At 47.5% G+C, this 19,046-nt stretch overlaps 4 protein-coding genes across 4 annotated transcripts; 1 reads left to right on the top strand and 3 right to left on the bottom strand.

The window, feature by feature from the left end:
• Nucleotides 1–8,921: 8,921 nt before the first annotated feature.
• HD556DRAFT_1444527 (uncharacterized protein) lies at nt 8,922–9,945 on the bottom strand (the record flags this gene model as incomplete). Its single annotated transcript, XM_041306791.1, has 2 exons — nt 8,922–9,122; nt 9,181–9,945. The coding sequence occupies 2 exons, from the start codon at nt 9,943–9,945 to the stop codon at nt 8,922–8,924; spliced, it is 966 nt and encodes a 321-aa protein (XP_041158897.1).
• Nucleotides 9,946–10,935: 990 nt separating this feature from the next.
• On the bottom strand, nt 10,936–11,919 carry HD556DRAFT_1481810 (uncharacterized protein; the record flags this gene model as incomplete). Its single annotated transcript, XM_041308639.1, has 4 exons — nt 10,936–11,216; nt 11,265–11,534; nt 11,580–11,647; nt 11,798–11,919. Coding segments are annotated over 4 exons (741 nt in total), but the record flags the coding sequence as incomplete, so codon positions are not given.
• Nucleotides 11,920–14,255: 2,336 nt separating this feature from the next.
• On the top strand, nt 14,256–15,383 carry HD556DRAFT_1536935 (uncharacterized protein; the record flags this gene model as incomplete). The annotated part of the gene is given in 5 exon segments (XM_041309642.1): nt 14,256–14,368; nt 14,413–14,486; nt 14,819–14,994; nt 15,014–15,106; nt 15,258–15,383. 5 exon segments carry the CDS (start codon nt 14,256–14,258, stop codon nt 15,381–15,383), a joined length of 582 nt encoding a protein of 193 aa, XP_041158899.1.
• Nucleotides 15,384–15,836: 453 nt separating this feature from the next.
• HD556DRAFT_1309339 (uncharacterized protein) lies at nt 15,837–17,423 on the bottom strand (the record flags this gene model as incomplete). Its single annotated transcript, XM_041300265.1, has 3 exons — nt 15,837–16,499; nt 16,551–16,964; nt 17,238–17,423. 3 exons carry the CDS (start codon nt 17,421–17,423, stop codon nt 15,837–15,839), a joined length of 1,263 nt encoding a protein of 420 aa, XP_041158900.1.
• Nucleotides 17,424–19,046: the final 1,623 nt, after the last annotated feature.

A 19,046-nucleotide genomic window follows, 5' to 3' on the forward strand; every position in this document is an offset into this window, starting at 1 on the left:
TAGTCTGGCTGTGCGTCCGTCTAGTCTTTCCCTTTCCTTGACTTTGCTTGATTTTTGCTGTTTTATTTCCTATCGTAGTCTGGCTTTGCGTCTGTCTCATATTTCCTTGATTTTGCTTGTTTTCTTGTTTTATTGCTGTCGTAGTCTCGGTCATCGTGGTCCTTCTCTGGGGCGATGCTTCGGAGTGATGCGAAATTTCATTTCTAGTAGCCTTGGATGGGTGGGCGGATCGCATCTGGTATCTTCTTGACTGAATTTAGTTTGTGCTGAAATTCCTGTTTTTTTGACATTAGCGCATGCGTATGATGATTCTCTTGTCATGACCTTTGATGAGAGATGATCTCGTTCGTAGTCTATCGGATCGTGTTGATTTTTCCTTGACGGTCGTGGTCTGGGCGTTCCCCTCGGACAGAATCTTGACTTCATTTTGCTTGATCTTCGCTGTCTCTTATTTCGTAGTCTTTGCTTGTGGTGGCGCTCGTCTGGGGTGATGCGTCGGGCGAGGACAGAGTCTCGTTTTGACTCGACTTCGCTTTGCTTTATTTTTGCTATTTCTGATGATTTTATCGCTTGACTTTCCTTGATTTCGTAGTCTCCCTTCGTGGTGTTGCGTCGGGCGAGGACAGAGTCTCGTTTTGACTCCACTTCATTTTGCTCTATCTACGTGATTTTTTGTGATCTATCCCTTGACTTTCCTTGATTTCGTAGTCTCCCTTGTGGTGTTGCGTCGGGCGAGGACAGAACCTCGTTTCGACTTGACTTCATTTTGATTGATTTTTCTTATTTTTTGTGATTTGATCCCTTGACTTCCCTCGAATATTCTGGCTGTGGTCTTGCTCTGCCGTGGCTTTGACTGATTTCGTAGTCTCCCTCCTGGTGATGCCAAGAAACGAGACACCGAGACAATACGTTCCTGCTGACCGAAGCTGGCTAACTAAACCGAGACGGTTCTAACAAAGCCGAGACGGTTCTAACCGGGGGGGCGGTGTTTTTCTGTCCTGTAGTCTTTGCTTTAGTTTTTGCCTTTTTGCTGTTTTGCTTGATCGTAGTCTGATGTCTTCTGGTATGGACCGCTGTAGTCTATTGGATCGTGTTGATTTTTCATAGATGGTCGTAGTCTGGGCGTATGGTTTCATGTTATTCGCTTCGGTTGTATTCCTTATAGTGGCGCTCGTCTGGGGTGATTCGTCGGGCGAGGACAGAGTCTCCTTTTGACTCGACTTCATTTTCCTGTATTTTTGCGATTTCTGGTCATTTTATCCCTAGACTTTCATCATCCATCTGAAACTACTCGCCTATTACCAGATGATATTCATAGGTCCTACGAAATCATATGCGCACAGAGACTCGGTGATAGTGAGCTTCAGCCAAAGAAGTTTGCGTTCATCGGAAGGACTGGAATCCAATACTAGGTGCGTGGTGATGCATCGGTGGAGGATGGAATTTTGTTTTCTCATCGCTCGACTTTCCTTGATTATTGCTGTTTTTTCATCCTGGCATCGCTCATCATTTTTCATCAATAATCGCATTAGCATGCGCGCATGCTGTTCGTAGATGACTTGGAACTAAAAATCTCGTTTCCTGTAGATGGACTATCCTCGACTCGGACCGCTTCTTTGTTTTTTTCATGGAAAATACTGTTAGCGTGCGCGTACGCTATTATCTCCCCGATAGTGACTTTTGATCATGTTCCTTCGTCATGGATGGTTCCCCTTGATGGGTCGCGACCCTCCATTTAGCTAGGAGGGGTGTCATGACTTTCGGATCGAACACTGTGCGACTGTTGCCACTGTTGTGTCTGACGCGACGTAGGCTTGGTTACCACAGACACTGACGCGACAGCGCGACAATACTGACGCGACGTAGGCTTAGTTACCACAGACACTGACGCGACAGCGCGACAATACTGACGCGACGTAGGCTTAGTTACCACAGACACTGACGCGACATAGGCTTAGTTCCTACAGACACTGACGCGACAGCGCGACAATACTGACGCGACATAGGCTTAGTTCCTACTGATACTGACGCGACTGCGCGACTGATGTCAACGCGACGTCGCGCGGTAGTAAGCCCCATACTACTCGTGACATATATTTAGGTAAACCAATGTCGCGCCAAATGTCGCGCAGTTTCCATAGTGAATGTCCCAATGTCGTATGGTCCTATGGTCGTGCGGTGTCTGTAGTCAGCGAGCGTATTCATCTTGCAGAATGAGATGGTGGTGCGTGCTGTCGTGATCCTTATCTTTTCTTTCAGAAATGATGTTAATGCGCGCGTATGCTATTATCTCTGTTTTCGTGACTATCGTGATTCTTATTCTTTCTTTCTGAATCGTCGTTAATGCGCGTGTATGCTATTATCTCTGTTTTGGTGATGATCGTGATTCTTATTTTTCTTTGTGAATCTTTGCTAGCATACGTGCGTGTTATTATCGTCTTTCTTGATGTCGTGGTCCGACTCGTGTTCCCTCGATTTTCCTTGTCGCATCTCTTGATTGTTGCTGTCGTAGTCTTGCGTGTCGTATCGTGTCCTGCGGTATTGCATCTCATCGTATCGCTTCTGTTGTTAAGATACGAGACACCGAGACAATACGTTCCTGCTGACCGAAGCTAGTTAACCAAGCCGAGTCGGTTCTAACAAAGCCGAGACAGTCCTAACCGGGGGGGCGGTGGTTTTCCGTCCTGTCGTATTTCCTTTACTTTTGCTGTTTTGCCTTCTATCGTAGTCTGGCTGCGCGTCCGTCTAGTCTCTCCTTGATTTTGCTTATTTTTGTATCGTAGTCTGGCTGTGCGTCCTTCTGGTCTTTCCTTGACTTTGCTTGATTTTTGCTGTTTTATTTCCTATCGTAGTCTGGCCGTGCGTCCGTCTATTCTTTCCTTGACTTTGCTTGTTTATTTCCTATCGTAGTCTGGCTGTGCGTCCGTCTAGTCTTTCCCTTTCCTTGACTTTGCTTGATTTTTGCTGTTTTATTTCCTATCGTAGTCTGGCTTTGCGTCTGTCTCATATTTCCTTGATTTTGCTTGTTTTCTTGTTTTATTGCTGTCGTAGTCTCGGTCATCGTGGTCCTTCTCTGGGGCGATGCTTCGGAGTGATGCGAAATTTCATTTCTAGTAGCCTTGGATGGGTGGGCGGATCGCATCTGGTATCTTCTTGACTGAATTTAGTTTGTGCTGAAATTCCTGTTTTTTTGACATTAGCGCATGCGTATGATGATTCTCTTGTCATGACCTTTGATGAGAGATGATCTCGTTCGTAGTCTATCGGATCGTGTTGATTTTTCCTTGACGGTCGTGGTCTGGGCGTTCCCCTCGGACAGAATCTTGACTTCATTTTGCTTGATCTTCGCTGTCTCTTATTTCGTAGTCTTTGCTTGTGGTGGCGCTCGTCTGGGGTGATGCGTCGGGCGAGGACAGAGTCTCGTTTTGACTCGACTTCGCTTTGCTTTATTTTTGCTATTTCTGATGATTTTATCGCTTGACTTTCCTTGATTTCGTAGTCTCCCTTCGTGGTGTTGCGTCGGGCGAGGACAGAGTCTCGTTTTGACTCCACTTCATTTTGCTCTATCTACGTGATTTTTTGTGATCTATCCCTTGACTTTCCTTGATTTCGTAGTCTCCCTTGTGGTGTTGCGTCGGGCGAGGACAGAACCTCGTTTCGACTTGACTTCATTTTGATTGATTTTTCTTATTTTTTGTGATTTGATCCCTTGACTTCCCTCGAATATTCTGGCTGTGGTCTTGCTCTGCCGTGGCTTTGACTGATTTCGTAGTCTCCCTCCTGGTGATGCCAAGAAACGAGACACCGAGACAATACGTTCCTGCTGACCGAAGCTGGCTAACTAAACCGAGACGGTTCTAACAAAGCCGAGACGGTTCTAACCGGGGGGGCGGTGTTTTTCTGTCCTGTAGTCTTTGCTTTAGTTTTTGCCTTTTTGCTGTTTTGCTTGATCGTAGTCTGATGTCTTCTGGTATGGACCGCTGTAGTCTATTGGATCGTGTTGATTTTTCATAGATGGTCGTAGTCTGGGCGTATGGTTTCATGTTATTCGCTTCGGTTGTATTCCTTATAGTGGCGCTCGTCTGGGGTGATTCGTCGGGCGAGGACAGAGTCTCCTTTTGACTCGACTTCATTTTCCTGTATTTTTGCGATTTCTGGTCATTTTATCCCTAGACTTTCATCATCCATCTGAAACTACTCGCCTATTACCAGATGATATTCATAGGTCCTACGAAATCATATGCGCACAGAGACTCGGTGATAGTGAGCTTCAGCCAAAGAAGTTTGCGTTCATCGGAAGGACTGGAATCCAATACTAGGTGCGTGGTGATGCATCGGTGGAGGATGGAATTTTGTTTTCTCATCGCTCGACTTTCCTTGATTATTGCTGTTTTTTCATCCTGGCATCGCTCATCATTTTTCATCAATAATCGCATTAGCATGCGCGCATGCTGTTCGTAGATGACTTGGAACTAAAAATCTCGTTTCCTGTAGATGGACTATCCTCGACTCGGACCGCTTCTTTGTTTTTTTCATGGAAAATACTGTTAGCGTGCGCGTACGCTATTATCTCCCCGATAGTGACTTTTGATCATGTTCCTTCGTCATGGATGGTTCCCCTTGATGGGTCGCGACCCTCCATTTAGCTAGGAGGGGTGTCATGACTTTCGGATCGAACACTGTGCGACTGTTGCCACTGTTGTGTCTGACGCGACGTAGGCTTGGTTACCACAGACACTGACGCGACAGCGCGACAATACTGACGCGACGTAGGCTTAGTTACCACAGACACTGACGCGACAGCGCGACAATACTGACGCGACGTAGGCTTAGTTACCACAGACACTGACGCGACATAGGCTTAGTTCCTACAGACACTGACGCGACAGCGCGACAATACTGACGCGACATAGGCTTAGTTCCTACTGATACTGACGCGACTGCGCGACTGATGTCAACGCGACGTCGCGCGGTAGTAAGCCCCATACTACTCGTGACATATATTTAGGTAAACCAATGTCGCGCCAAATGTCGCGCAGTTTCCATAGTGAATGTCCCAATGTCGTATGGTCCTATGGTCGTGCGGTGTCTGTAGTCAGCGAGCGTATTCATCTTGCAGAATGAGATGGTGGTGCGTGCTGTCGTGATCCTTATCTTTTCTTTCAGAAATGATGTTAATGCGCGCGTATGCTATTATCTCTGTTTTCGTGACTATCGTGATTCTTATTCTTTCTTTCTGAATCGTCGTTAATGCGCGTGTATGCTATTATCTCTGTTTTGGTGATGATCGTGATTCTTATTTTTCTTTGTGAATCTTTGCTAGCATACGTGCGTGTTATTATCGTCTTTCTTGATGTCGTGGTCCGACTCGTGTTCCCTCGATTTTCCTTGTCGCATCTCTTGATTGTTGCTGTCGTAGTCTTGCGTGTCGTATCGTGTCCTGCGGTATTGCATCTCATCGTATCGCTTCTGTTGTTAAGATACGAGACACCGAGACAATACGTTCCTGCTGACCGAAGCTAGTTAACCAAGCCGAGTCGGTTCTAACAAAGCCGAGACAGTCCTAACCGGGGGGGCGGTGGTTTTCCGTCCTGTCGTATTTCCTTTACTTTTGCTGTTTTGCCTTCTATCGTAGTCTGGCTGCGCGTCCGTCTAGTCTCTCCTTGATTTTGCTTATTTTTGTATCGTAGTCTGGCTGTGCGTCCTTCTGGTCTTTCCTTGACTTTGCTTGATTTTTGCTGTTTTATTTCCTATCGTAGTCTGGCCGTGCGTCCGTCTATTCTTTCCTTGACTTTGCTTGTTTATTTCCTATCGTAGTCTGGCTGTGCGTCCGTCTAGTCTTTCCCTTTCCTTGACTTTGCTTGATTTTTGCTGTTTTATTTCCTATCGTAGTCTGGCTTTGCGTCTGTCTCATATTTCCTTGATTTTGCTTGTTTTCTTGTTTTATTGCTGTCGTAGTCTCGGTCATCGTGGTCCTTCTCTGGGGCGATGCTTCGGAGTGATGCGAAATTTCATTTCTAGTAGCCTTGGATGGGTGGGCGGATCGCATCTGGTATCTTCTTGACTGAATTTAGTTTGTGCTGAAATTCCTGTTTTTTTGACATTAGCGCATGCGTATGATGATTCTCTTGTCATGACCTTTGATGAGAGATGATCTCGTTCGTAGTCTATCGGATCGTGTTGATTTTTCCTTGACGGTCGTGGTCTGGGCGTTCCCCTCGGACAGAATCTTGACTTCATTTTGCTTGATCTTCGCTGTCTCTTATTTCGTAGTCTTTGCTTGTGGTGGCGCTCGTCTGGGGTGATGCGTCGGGCGAGGACAGAGTCTCGTTTTGACTCGACTTCGCTTTGCTTTATTTTTGCTATTTCTGATGATTTTATCGCTTGACTTTCCTTGATTTCGTAGTCTCCCTTCGTGGTGTTGCGTCGGGCGAGGACAGAGTCTCGTTTTGACTCCACTTCATTTTGCTCTATCTACGTGATTTTTTGTGATCTATCCCTTGACTTTCCTTGATTTCGTAGTCTCCCTTGTGGTGTTGCGTCGGGCGAGGACAGAACCTCGTTTCGACTTGACTTCATTTTGATTGATTTTTCTTATTTTTTGTGATTTGATCCCTTGACTTCCCTCGAATATTCTGGCTGTGGTCTTGCTCTGCCGTGGCTTTGACTGATTTCGTAGTCTCCCTCCTGGTGATGCCAAGAAACGAGACACCGAGACAATACGTTCCTGCTGACCGAAGCTGGCTAACTAAACCGAGACGGTTCTAACAAAGCCGAGACGGTTCTAACCGGGGGGGCGGTGTTTTTCTGTCCTGTAGTCTTTGCTTTAGTTTTTGCCTTTTTGCTGTTTTGCTTGATCGTAGTCTGATGTCTTCTGGTATGGACCGCTGTAGTCTATTGGATCGTGTTGATTTTTCATAGATGGTCGTAGTCTGGGCGTATGGTTTCATGTTATTCGCTTCGGTTGTATTCCTTATAGTGGCGCTCGTCTGGGGTGATTCGTCGGGCGAGGACAGAGTCTCCTTTTGACTCGACTTCATTTTCCTGTATTTTTGCGATTTCTGGTCATTTTATCCCTAGACTTTCATCATCCATCTGAAACTACTCGCCTATTACCAGATGATATTCATAGGTCCTACGAAATCATATGCGCACAGAGACTCGGTGATAGTGAGCTTCAGCCAAAGAAGTTTGCGTTCATCGGAAGGACTGGAATCCAATACTAGGTGCGTGGTGATGCATCGGTGGAGGATGGAATTTTGTTTTCTCATCGCTCGACTTTCCTTGATTATTGCTGTTTTTTCATCCTGGCATCGCTCATCATTTTTCATCAATAATCGCATTAGCATGCGCGCATGCTGTTCGTAGATGACTTGGAACTAAAAATCTCGTTTCCTGTAGATGGACTATCCTCGACTCGGACCGCTTCTTTGTTTTTTTCATGGAAAATACTGTTAGCGTGCGCGTACGCTATTATCTCCCCGATAGTGACTTTTGATCATGTTCCTTCGTCATGGATGGTTCCCCTTGATGGGTCGCGACCCTCCATTTAGCTAGGAGGGGTGTCATGACTTTCGGATCGAACACTGTGCGACTGTTGCCACTGTTGTGTCTGACGCGACGTAGGCTTGGTTACCACAGACACTGACGCGACAGCGCGACAATACTGACGCGACGTAGGCTTAGTTACCACAGACACTGACGCGACAGCGCGACAATACTGACGCGACGTAGGCTTAGTTACCACAGACACTGACGCGACATAGGCTTAGTTCCTACAGACACTGACGCGACAGCGCGACAATACTGACGCGACATAGGCTTAGTTCCTACTGATACTGACGCGACTGCGCGACTGATGTCAACGCGACGTCGCGCGGTAGTAAGCCCCATACTACTCGTGACATATATTTAGGGTCTTTCCGAGATTGAATACAACGTGAGGTTTATGTAAGTTGCAAGGTCTCTGCGACATGCGCTGACTGATAGCTTCCTTTCCAGCTTTGTCGCAGACCGCAAAGCTCTTCCGACTGACACAAACAAGCTGATGCTGCTGGCAACGTCTATTACAACGAGAAATACACCGGTACGGTGGTGGATGGTGGTGGATCGACAACCCCTCGGAGGAGTACGAGCAAGTGAGATCAACGACAAAGCTGGGAGGATCAGCCCCTTCTACCGGTTGGTTTCGGCGAGAAGCACGAAGGAGAAACTTCATGGGGCTGGAGGACTTCCAATGCCCGCCGAACTTGATTTGAGATAATTGGCATCAGAACAACGACGCTAGGAATCGACGCTGTATCGATTGAAGAATTGCGTCGTTACAGGACGAATTTTAAAGCACCCTGAGGAACGAGGAAGAACACCAGAGCAGCAACAATCTTGCCTCATTGCGCCGTCATCGCTCTAAGCTAGTAAGCTCAGTTGTGGCGCGCACTAGATTTTTGGAACCTGGTCGTGCCATGCTTTTGCTGAAGCACGCGATTTTCAGGCGGTCATTTCAATTGAACAACTTCAAATTCACGCTTGATGCCAGACGTCGGATTGATATAGAACAAAACTGTACATTCAGTATTGCTACAATCTGAACGCAGGCAAGTAGGGCTAGAAGTATTGATTTGAAAAGGACGTTCAAGGGAGAGCTAATAAGAACTCATGCATCTTGGCACTTCGACCAGTACTCTCCATGGGCTATGCGATTCAAATGATTGGGCTGTAAGGTATATGGCTTTGGAACTTTGGTATAGTTAAACGAGTCAGTGACACAATCTCCGCTAGTACGTACTAGGACGTAGGTCTAGAATGGATATATATATAATTGTCAGGATACATACGTAGTGGATGGCAAATGATGATGCAAGTACAACAATGCGGAAGAGAAATGAAAAAAAAGTACAAAAGGGACTAGAGGATAGCAAATATCAGTCTCTTGTACCCTCTGAAGCTGCAACCCCCATGATCGCACGAAGTTGTGCAAGTTCAACCTGCATCTGCCAAATCTGGTCGGCGTCATGTCGTTGCCCCGCACGAAGTTGGTCGATCTCATTTTGTTGCTCAGCACGAAGTCGGTCAATTTCGTTTTGTCGCTCAGCACGACCCTGCTCCACTCCCTGCTGTAAAACCTGCAAGGAAAAATGACCCTCGATAAAAGAAGACCATGTTTGTTGAAAAATAGCCCACCTGTGCTAGTTCAGCTTCGTGACGCCGTTTAACCTGCTCGACCTTTATCAATACCCTTTGCCACTCTGACTCGTAAGCATTGCACACAGCCTGGACACTTAGGTCCGAGGGTCCTACTGTAAACCCGCCATAACGAGCACGTGAATTGTGGTTGTTAAGATTGCAGAATTCTTGATTTATGGGGAAAAGTGCTTTCAGACTCCTCCATACAGTGTCCGAGAACCAGAAGCATTGACTGTCAATGAGATCATACACTGGGGCCTGTTGATGTACAAGAAACAGGACAGTAGAAACTTCAAGCGCAGAAGGTGCGGAAGATGGAGAAAATCGGAGTGTGCATAGTGTTGTGTAAGGTCCGTGGCTCTGGATGAGGCGTGGCTTTGCGTCATGAGGGGAGCCAACCATGGATACAGAGTCGAGGGCGGGGCTAGGTTCGGATGATGAATGTGAGACGAGTCCAGGGAACTGTTTGGAGGAATTGTCGTCTTGCATGCGTAACTTGAAGGTGCGGTCTACGCAGATCACAGCTTCAGCAGTGGAACCATCTATCCAATGTCCGAAAAACAAAATGAGGAACTCATGTCGCGCTGCATTCGAACACTTGCAAAATTCGATGCGACGCAACGAGCATTTCAGATAAAGATTCTCTTGACCCCCATCCCAGTGATCTGCCATCAAGGACCACCATTCTGTCACAGGGGTGGCGATGTTCCCATCAGGTGGGTTGAACCGTAGTTGAGGGAGTTGAGCAGGAGGCTCTGACATGAAAGGACGAATGAGTGAAGCTAGGAAACGGCGACCAATGCTGGAGCAATTTCCTCGGCCTTGCTTTAAGTACATCGCAAGTTGATAAGGGTTTCAAACACGTTGCGTCTACTAGTAGCCTCGATGTCAGATGTACATTGATCACCGGACCGCTACTTAGTACTTAGTAAGCGCTAAGCAAGGGCAAGAATTCTAGCACAGCCACTACATCAGAGGTTCGAGGAATTTGGCCCTACCTCGAGCTTTGCACTGACTGACGGTCTGTGAGAGACTAATTTGCGTGGTATATTCAAGCAGCACATCAAGAATGTATGTGCATCTGAGGGATTCGAGGAGACAGGGAAATCCGCAGGACACTTCTTTGGCGTCATTCGCAACTAGTACGTATCCAGCAGGCCTACGACTTAGAAAACGGCGTACATATTCTTCTGGTCCGTCCTTACTCGTGCTGATCGCCGGGAGTGGGATGTATGTACTATGTAGCACGCAGCATTCTCAGTCATTTTATCCTTGGTATGTCAAAAGTAAAACGGTCAACTCTTGCTGATTTCAATCTGTTGGCCAGAATCAGAGAACTCCCGGGCCAGGGAGTTTGCACAAGGCAACGAATCCGAGTCTGACAGTGAGAAGAGTCCGCATGATGGGATAGAAGGTCACCGTATCGTCTTCTCATTCTAAGATGTTCAAGCTAGTAGAGTGCCAGACGTCTCAGAATCGAGGCGCGACTCAAACATCAACAGCAAAGACCTAGATACTAAAAGAATTGGCCAGCACGACGTTAGGAAAAAAGGAGAACGACAAGATATCAAACGAGCAAGCGACTCGGACGGCAGGCCGCAGCTTCGTCATGTCCTTGCCCATGACAAATTTAAGGGTGTGAGCATATCACGTGATGGTCAAATGAATACTCGGCGGAAAATGGGCAAGGGGTCCCCTTGCCATGACGAAGCTGCCGAGCTGCGGACTCGAATAAGCACTCCCTAGCGGAAAAAGTTGGAATGAATAGAAGCGGTTGTATGCATGCTCCAGAAGTTTCCCATGTACAGCAAGTGTGCGGTAGCAAGGAATAATAGTATGATCGCTTGGCACGGTAGGATCTTCCTTGTTTAGAACAGGTAGGTGCTTCGTAGCATGCAAGCCCACCTGTTTCGCGTTGGTTTGTGGATAAAAACCATGATAGGTTTGCACCTTTTTGCACGCCGAGGCACGCTCTTGAAATGACGTGGCAGCTTGATCGACCTCAATTCCTTCAAACTCGGGAAACGAATAATCTATTCGATGTAAATTTATGTTATTCAATACATAAGATTGCTCCGTACACTTGGGGTAGCTTTGCTCATGCAGAAATCGGGCCTGAGAAGAGGTCCGGTAGTCTCCTCGTTCCGTTCGGAATGGTTGGAGCGGCCCGTCTGAAAGGTGCTGTTCGTTGTAAGATTGTGCATACGTGCCACGTGCCCTAAAAGACAACCAATGAATATCTGCATGAAAACATAGTCCAACCCATACCTGTGTCCAAGGGTACTGTTCCCCATCGCGTTCATATCCGCTTCCCGTCCAGTATTCGGGGTAGCACCACTCCCAAAGAGCAACTTGGGGGACTCAATAACAGGATAATACCTTAAACGAAATCATACATAGTCTGCCCACATTCGAATGGTGAACTGAAGGAAACCACGTCAGTAATGCAGACGGGTAATTTGCACTTATTCACTCACGGAAAAATATTGGATCGAAACCAGCCTATGTACAGATGAGCACCAAAATCATTGCAGATGGTCAGAAGGAATTGCTCGCATGGTCTCCATTCCCACCCTAACTCATCGCTGGGGTAAGCATATGTCAAAGTTGGAACAAATGTATTCCACCCACGAGCAATGGATGAACGGTGTATTGCACACCTTCAAGCGACCCACGGTTGATGAAATTTATATCTCCCTTTGATTCCGCGGTATGATTAGAGAACTCGTCCCAGCCGTCAGCATATCAATATATATATAATACTGACAGAAACTAGGATGTACGCTATCGCGAAAATTTCGTCATCACTGAACGTAAAGAGTTGGGCGACTCTGCGTCTCAGATCATTTGCTCCGGCTTTAACGTCCTGACAAGTGCAAAATCAGCACCAGCCTCACGCAACGTGTCTCCATAGATACTCACTTTTGTAACAAGTCCATGCGGCTACCTTCAGGATCCAGTGTAGTAGAAGCGTGGCGGTATGTCCTATGCCACCTGAAGAAATACACCACTCGTCCTGTCTACAGACCACATTTCAGCAAGATCAGTGGTCCGGAAAGGAAAAGGTGATGTTACCGGGTCATTCTTCTCGTCGCTAAAGAGGGAGACCGTTCTCGGCTACATCCTTACCGGCCCAGTCCAAGTATCTATATGCAATGTAAAGGGCTATATCAGCGTCGGGATTGACTTATCGCGCACGGAAAATGCAGTTCCTTTGCAGTTTCAATCTATATTCCATTCTCATTTGGGTTATCAGCTTCAACGTCGTGAACCAATTTTTCAACGATGTTCCTAATTTATTGCTGTAATCCAATAGAACTGAATTGAATGACGCATTAGGCATGATCATCTATTGAACATACCTCAATAGCATATGGGCAGTGCCAGGTGGGAAACACAAGAGCGCCATGGCTGAAGAACGGTTTCAAATCAAAGAAGCGAGAGAAATGTATGTCAACTTACTTGCAATAACCTGTCACACAATATTGTCAGGATATGGGAAACGACGGTAGAAACGACGGCCATACCTCCAATTATAGAAGGAACAGGATTGGTATCTTTCTTGTCAGTGGCGCTACAGTCAGCTGGACGTCCTTGTTGCTGTCGCCAGCCCGTTCAACGTAGGGCTTGCCGTGAATCGACGCAATTTCCATGAAGGTAGCTGCAGGCTCTTCCACAACTTTGGGAGTATCGGAACGCTGCTGAATCGTTTTAAAAGCAAGGACGAACGATCCAAATTGGTAGGGACGGTCCTTCTCCAGCGTCTGGATAGGTAAGTGATCAAACATGCCTCCAGTGCCCTTGCGGCCGATATCACGGGATAGTAGTATTCATTATCGGAGTAGATCAGAGAGCAGCGAGAGATCAGGCGTGACCAGCTGCATTTATACGTACAACAGGCGTGCAGACAGTGCCACCTTGCGCGGAGCTGATCAGCGACTCTAACAGTTGACTGATTAACGCAGTTGATGCGAAGACCTACGTAGGCGCTGAAAGTGTATACCGACACCTGCATTCCATAAAGAATGAAGTCCAATCAATGTGGTAAGCGATGAAGAATGGAATGGGACCTACCCTTAGTGCCATTCGCCAAAATGCAGATGTGAATGACGGCAGAACCTTGCTTGTAATGAATTAACTCAAGTCACATAGTAACAAACTTGATTGAATCGAACTCCTTGACCGCATCTGCCAACGCTCGCTTCATCCCCGAATCACGGTCGGCAAGATCGCGCGCGATGGCGAAGAAATTTTTTTCATGGCAACGATCTGCTTCTCTGCGCTGATCGAAACAGAAACATGAACCAAGGCCTCCCGATTCCTTGAACCAGTTGGCGATTGTGTGCGTGATGGCTGATTTGCCCTTGCCCGCAGGGCCAGATAGCCACAGCACCCGTTTGGCAGCATCTCCGCTGCCGTTGATCCAGTCCGTGATCTGGGAAAGAATCTCCGTGCGCGTCCCCGGTAGGCACTTTTTCATCGTATCCAGTCCTACGTCCTTCGCATAAGCGATATCCCCGAGATCCAGGGTATCGCCTGAAACGGTGTGAGAGAACTTAAAGACAGAACCGTGTCAGAATCCTTACCCGTACGTTGGACGAAGACGGCCACGTCCCGATCGACTTGGTCCCGGAGTTGTTGCATGAGAGAAATGCTCAATGATATGACCCAAACCGGGCGCAGTGACTGACAGCAAATCACCAACCGGAAATTGACGGCTTACAGGCAAACAGTCTCGAGATACCCCATAATACCCAAAATACTTGCGTAAAACGCACGACGATACAACCAAATGTCCATCATTGGATAGCTCTTGATCGGACACTACGAAAGCGACAGGACGAGCGAAAGAATCTAAATGGGGATGCGACGATGAAGATGCGCAAGCCATGATGTCTATTATGTATCAGAACTGCGTACTAGGAAACGAAAGAGAGAGAGGGCGTAACAACAAACAAACATCAACAAATAATATAAAGCATCCGGATCGACACATTGCCTCCACCGAAACTAATAGTACCCTTTACAGGGTCCTAGCTAGAATTTACTAGATATTAGTATGTGCACACCAAATGGCTCATCTCCATGAGCATTTGAAGATGGACGCCCTGATTTCTACTGATTTATGTAAGGCATACGGTGATGCATGTGATGTTCTAGAAATCGTTGAACGTGCAGGGCAACAGTGAATCTTACGTCATCCAGTACTTCGCCACTGTGCTTTTACAGTACTTACCTCAAACTTGTCCTTCTTGAAGGTTCTGAAGATGCGATGGAGCGTAAGAACTGCGAGCTGAGACAACGTCAGTACTGTTGTGCAAACATGTATGAGAAACCAGTATGCAAAACATTTGTCATGAAACCCAACCCGTGCTGACCTTGCTTGACATGGCAGTCTACGCGATTTTCGCCTTCAAACTAGCCATTTTTCCTCGGACAGAAATGAGCATATTGCTCGCGCTTCTTGCGCATTCAAATTCAAGTCTATTGAATCTGGTCGCCTCCTTCGTGCAGAGATTGCATGAGCGGACCACAGCCTCGACCAGTTAACAGATAGCCTTGCCAAAGTGAGAAGAGACTGCGAGAACAATACGTGTCTCACCCTTGCTCGCATCTATTGGTCTAAGCGATCTAGAGCGCGACCGTTTCCGTCCCGTCCGAGAGACCCTTGGTCAGCGCAAACACACACTTCAAGCTGCACGCCTCCTTCCACCCCAATCACAAACGCTTACCAAGGAATCTCAGGATCTCTCTGTGTTGAGTCAAACCATTGCTAGAGCACGCTCAGGCCTTGTACAGGAGCTAGTAGAGGTATTTCACGTTGTCGAAGTTCGGGGACGACCTGCAGTGGGCGGGTGGCCAGGCGCAAGAGGAGAATGGACTGTTGGCGGACTGGTTCTTCCAGTACCGGGAGATGTTAGATGTACGTTACAATTACTCACTATGCCAAGAATGTGATCACATAGGACAAACCATGGGATATCCACCGGATCACATCAACGCCGTGATAACGCATACCATTCACTTTCTGGGATTTCTTACTTTCTACCTAAGCCTCAAACCCCCTTTTGAAGTTTCGTGGTCTTGCAGAAGGTTCGGCGTCGGTATGCCTTGAATCGAAGCAGGATGAGGGACTGCCTAGTTGGGGATCGTCCCAGCGACTTCTCAAACAGTATAAGGCCCTTGCGCATCTCAAATAGCGCCTATTTATAATTTTATACTCGTGGTTACCAATTGCATATCTGATCATCAAGAACGAGAACCGGGCGTTTAGCTATGAGTACTGGTGAGCTGTCTGGTGTTACAACGAAGGCTGCATGCGCTGTATCTGTAGCGGACGCCATGTCACAGAATAACGGCAGAAATTTGAATTTAAGGAGTGGAACGTTGCGAAGAGATTTAGAGACGGCTGCGGCAGAACTGACACAATTCTGCCAAATCAAACATCGTGCCCATGAGCACATGGAGGGTATAAAAGCTAGTTATCGACCTACAGCGTTCCCCCATCCTCGGAGATATCATTTGAGATCTCTTTCAGGAGATTCCATATCACCTATCAATTTGACCTTCCCTCGGAAGAGACTTCCGCACACCTAACCTTTTGATAGAGTATATGATCTCCCGATATGCCCTAAGATGGAATTATGTTATTACTACATGTCTGAAAATTTGGTTACCTTGTTGGGTTGGGAAAAGTCTAGAGCCACCTCCAGCCATCCAGCGTTGGACCTTTTCCCTGGGATGAGTCGCTTGGCGCCCTCTGGGCACTGAAGGATGTACCTCTTGGGAGGAAGCTTTTCCGTGCCACGACCGCGGCCACAACCCTTGTAGGAACAGACAAAAATAGACTTGTCCAAGTCACGACTGAAATTCCATTTGCTTATGCAGCCGCATTGCGGGCATTGGAGTGGAAGCGGTGATCCCCATGGACGAGCTGTAGCGTGGGACCATGCATATCGGGTGCATTGCAGCGTTGCTGCGCCGTTGGTTTCAGATCTTGTCATAAGAATTATGTCTGTGTGCATTCCCAGTCGGTATGAGTGACCGAGAATCTCGGGGAATGCTTCACGGAGGGGAAAACCTTCGATGAGGACGTGCTCAGCAAAAGCGACTACCAAATGACATGTGAATGACGGTTGGAAGTGCGGGGCTGTGAATGCAATTGCAGATGAAAGTTTGGAGTTGAGAACAGACAGACGCAGATCGCGAAATGATTCGGTATTATTGACGATGGCTCCGCAGCCCATGAAGAACATCGTCGTGTCTTTAGCGCGTGTGATTGCGTCCTGCCACGGCTCGAAGAGAACGTTCAAGAACTGACAGGGAAAATATTGAGCGTACGATTGGTTGAACAAGAGGAAGCTTACCTCAGGAACAGAAGCAGAGACGTAGCCGCTTTTGTCTCCCTTCTTACGGCCAATGAACGGATCACCGCGGTCATCGTCTGTATGGGTCGTAATCACGATACATACGGACTTGTAATAGTCCTGTTCGACGACGTCCTTGACGAGCTCCATGCATCGTTCGTTGTAACCTTTGACTTTCGAAGAAGTGCCTAGATCAAAGACTACGTCGAGCTTGCGGAGACCACCATATGGAAAATACGGCGCCAAAAATTGGTGGACGATGTCAACCGGGCTCCCAGTAGTCACGTGGTCAACCAGTTTAAAGTGGATAATAAGGATGTGCGAGGCAGATATCTCGGAACGCTTGGACGTCTCTAATTGCACACAAACAGGCAGAAAGAACGGGAGAACGGGCTGTGCATCCCTGAAAAATCCCTGAAGTATATTGAGTAAGAGACTGGGGATATGATGTAAGAATACTCGCATAGTACGGTGTCTGGTCGTTTAATTTCTTCATCAACGCTGTGTGACAAAGGACGCAGCGAAATTTGACATCCATTTTTGTCAATTCCCCGAGGTAATTTGAAGGAGCATCAATGCAACGAGTGCAAATGACGCGTGGGCACTCGTCGCAAGTGAAGATGACAAGGTTTTCACTGCCGTCTCGACAGAGGACACAGAACTGCGTAGACACGTTAGTTAGAATACGTTGAGGTCATCATAAACGTCATGTACATCATTTTTCACCTCGTGTGGTGAAGATACATCGACATGAGCGCGTAGTACTGTCTGCGCTGGTATTCTGATCTTCAGCTTTCCAGGATCCATGATTGACACGCGACCTTGAGCCTTCCCGCCATTAGATCTACGAGCCGTTTGCTTAGTCCGGGCCATGGATCGAGTTAGTGCTAACTGAAAACTTTCAGACTTCGATACAGACTCGAGACCCAGTCAGCAACAGTGTCAATGTAGGTCAATGTTTAGTACTGAGTGCTTTTGTCGAGCGTTTTACGACAGTTTTAGCGTCACGTGTGGATTACGTGACCTTCGAGATTATCACTGCGAAGGATTGCACGGTTTGTCGGTTGGTTCACTCGGCGCAGGCGGTCGAGCGGCGTCTGTAGCGAACGCTAAACGCAATCATGGCGAGTTTTCTTGGCGATGAGGCTCCCTACCTGACATTCTATGTAACCATCTAGAACCGCATTCTTTGTGCAGCTTGTTTCAAGAGCTAAAGAAACGGTGCTGTCATCAAGTTTGTATTTTTTAAATTTTCGACGGATCGTGTACTGATAGTACGCCGTCCTAGCGTAACATGGAAGGATATCACATTCATTGACGCGACGTTCCCTATTTACGTGAGCCAAAGGTATGTTTAGATCCTTAAATCTACTGGGACCAAAGTGTGAACTTAATGTTTCACGTATAATTGTGTCTCTTCCAACTTAACTTATCATAGGACGGCCCGCATCCGAGCTTCTCATCCGCCACGAGACTCGCATTGGAAACCTCCTGTTCGATCACTTTGTGGGCGTAATTAACGAGTAGGTTACCACTTTCTTCTGTCATCTATTCACCTTGTATCACCGACCCTTGCTAGTAACGGCTTTCTTTTCCTTTTCCGAAGCATTAATTAAAAATTGCCAGGTACTACGCGTCATGTGCAACAGGTAAGGAAAGGGTTATTCTGACCTGTATCCTGACACGGTTTTGTCTCCAAATTTCGTTGCCAAACCCCATTCTAACCTAATTTCATAGCGACCAACGTCGTTGTGAAGAACGTCGTTGTGCGCACACTCAGTGGTACTCCCGTTGCTGCAATATGCAATTCCTCCACGGTACGCGCTGCCTTGGAGTGAGTGGTTACGCGAGAATGCTGATCTCGGAGTGAGATTGGGTTCGTATGCTCGAACGGTATACGTCACCACGCAGGCCAGTTTGCAACACGTCACGTGCACGAGTTCTTTACACTTAGGATCCAGTTCAAATTTCAAAGACTCTTGGATTCATTAACTGAGCGGTCGGCTTCATTATTCATTTTTGTGTGAGAACCATCCTAGTCAGTTTATTAGCAGCGAGAGCCTACCAAAATTCCAGGCTTTCAGGAGCGTGCGACTATCCTTCCAGAAAAGGAAGTTTCGCCACTAACCCTCCGATTCGGCTCTTCAGTAAACGACCACCACTTACCTTCTTATACTCGGCACTGGAGCAGTTGCAGACGCACTGGCCACGGGCATCAAGCAGACGGGTGAGTGCCTGGCGTTGATTCGAGGCGCGCCCCTTCCTCCACTTTCTTGAGGATGTTTCTTTGGCACTTGTCAGAGGCTGGTTGTGAGCCTCACGCCGTGGCGACGTTGTGAAGCTCGGTACGGCCGTTTGCCCCGAAGCTGAGCGACCACCGCGCGGACCAAGGTCACGCAGCTCGGCAGTCGCGCGGGCTTGGTGCGGCCGCTTGCCCCCAAGGTGAGCGCGCTGCTTGGCCTCGAGCGCTGCGCTTGGCTGTCGCAGAAGCTCGGT

The sequence above is a fragment of the Suillus plorans genome (genome assembly GCF_016647745.1).
Source record: "Suillus plorans strain S12 chromosome Unknown HD556scaffold_37, whole genome shotgun sequence".
In the NCBI taxonomy this organism is placed as follows: domain Eukaryota; kingdom Fungi; phylum Basidiomycota; class Agaricomycetes; order Boletales; family Suillaceae; genus Suillus; species Suillus plorans.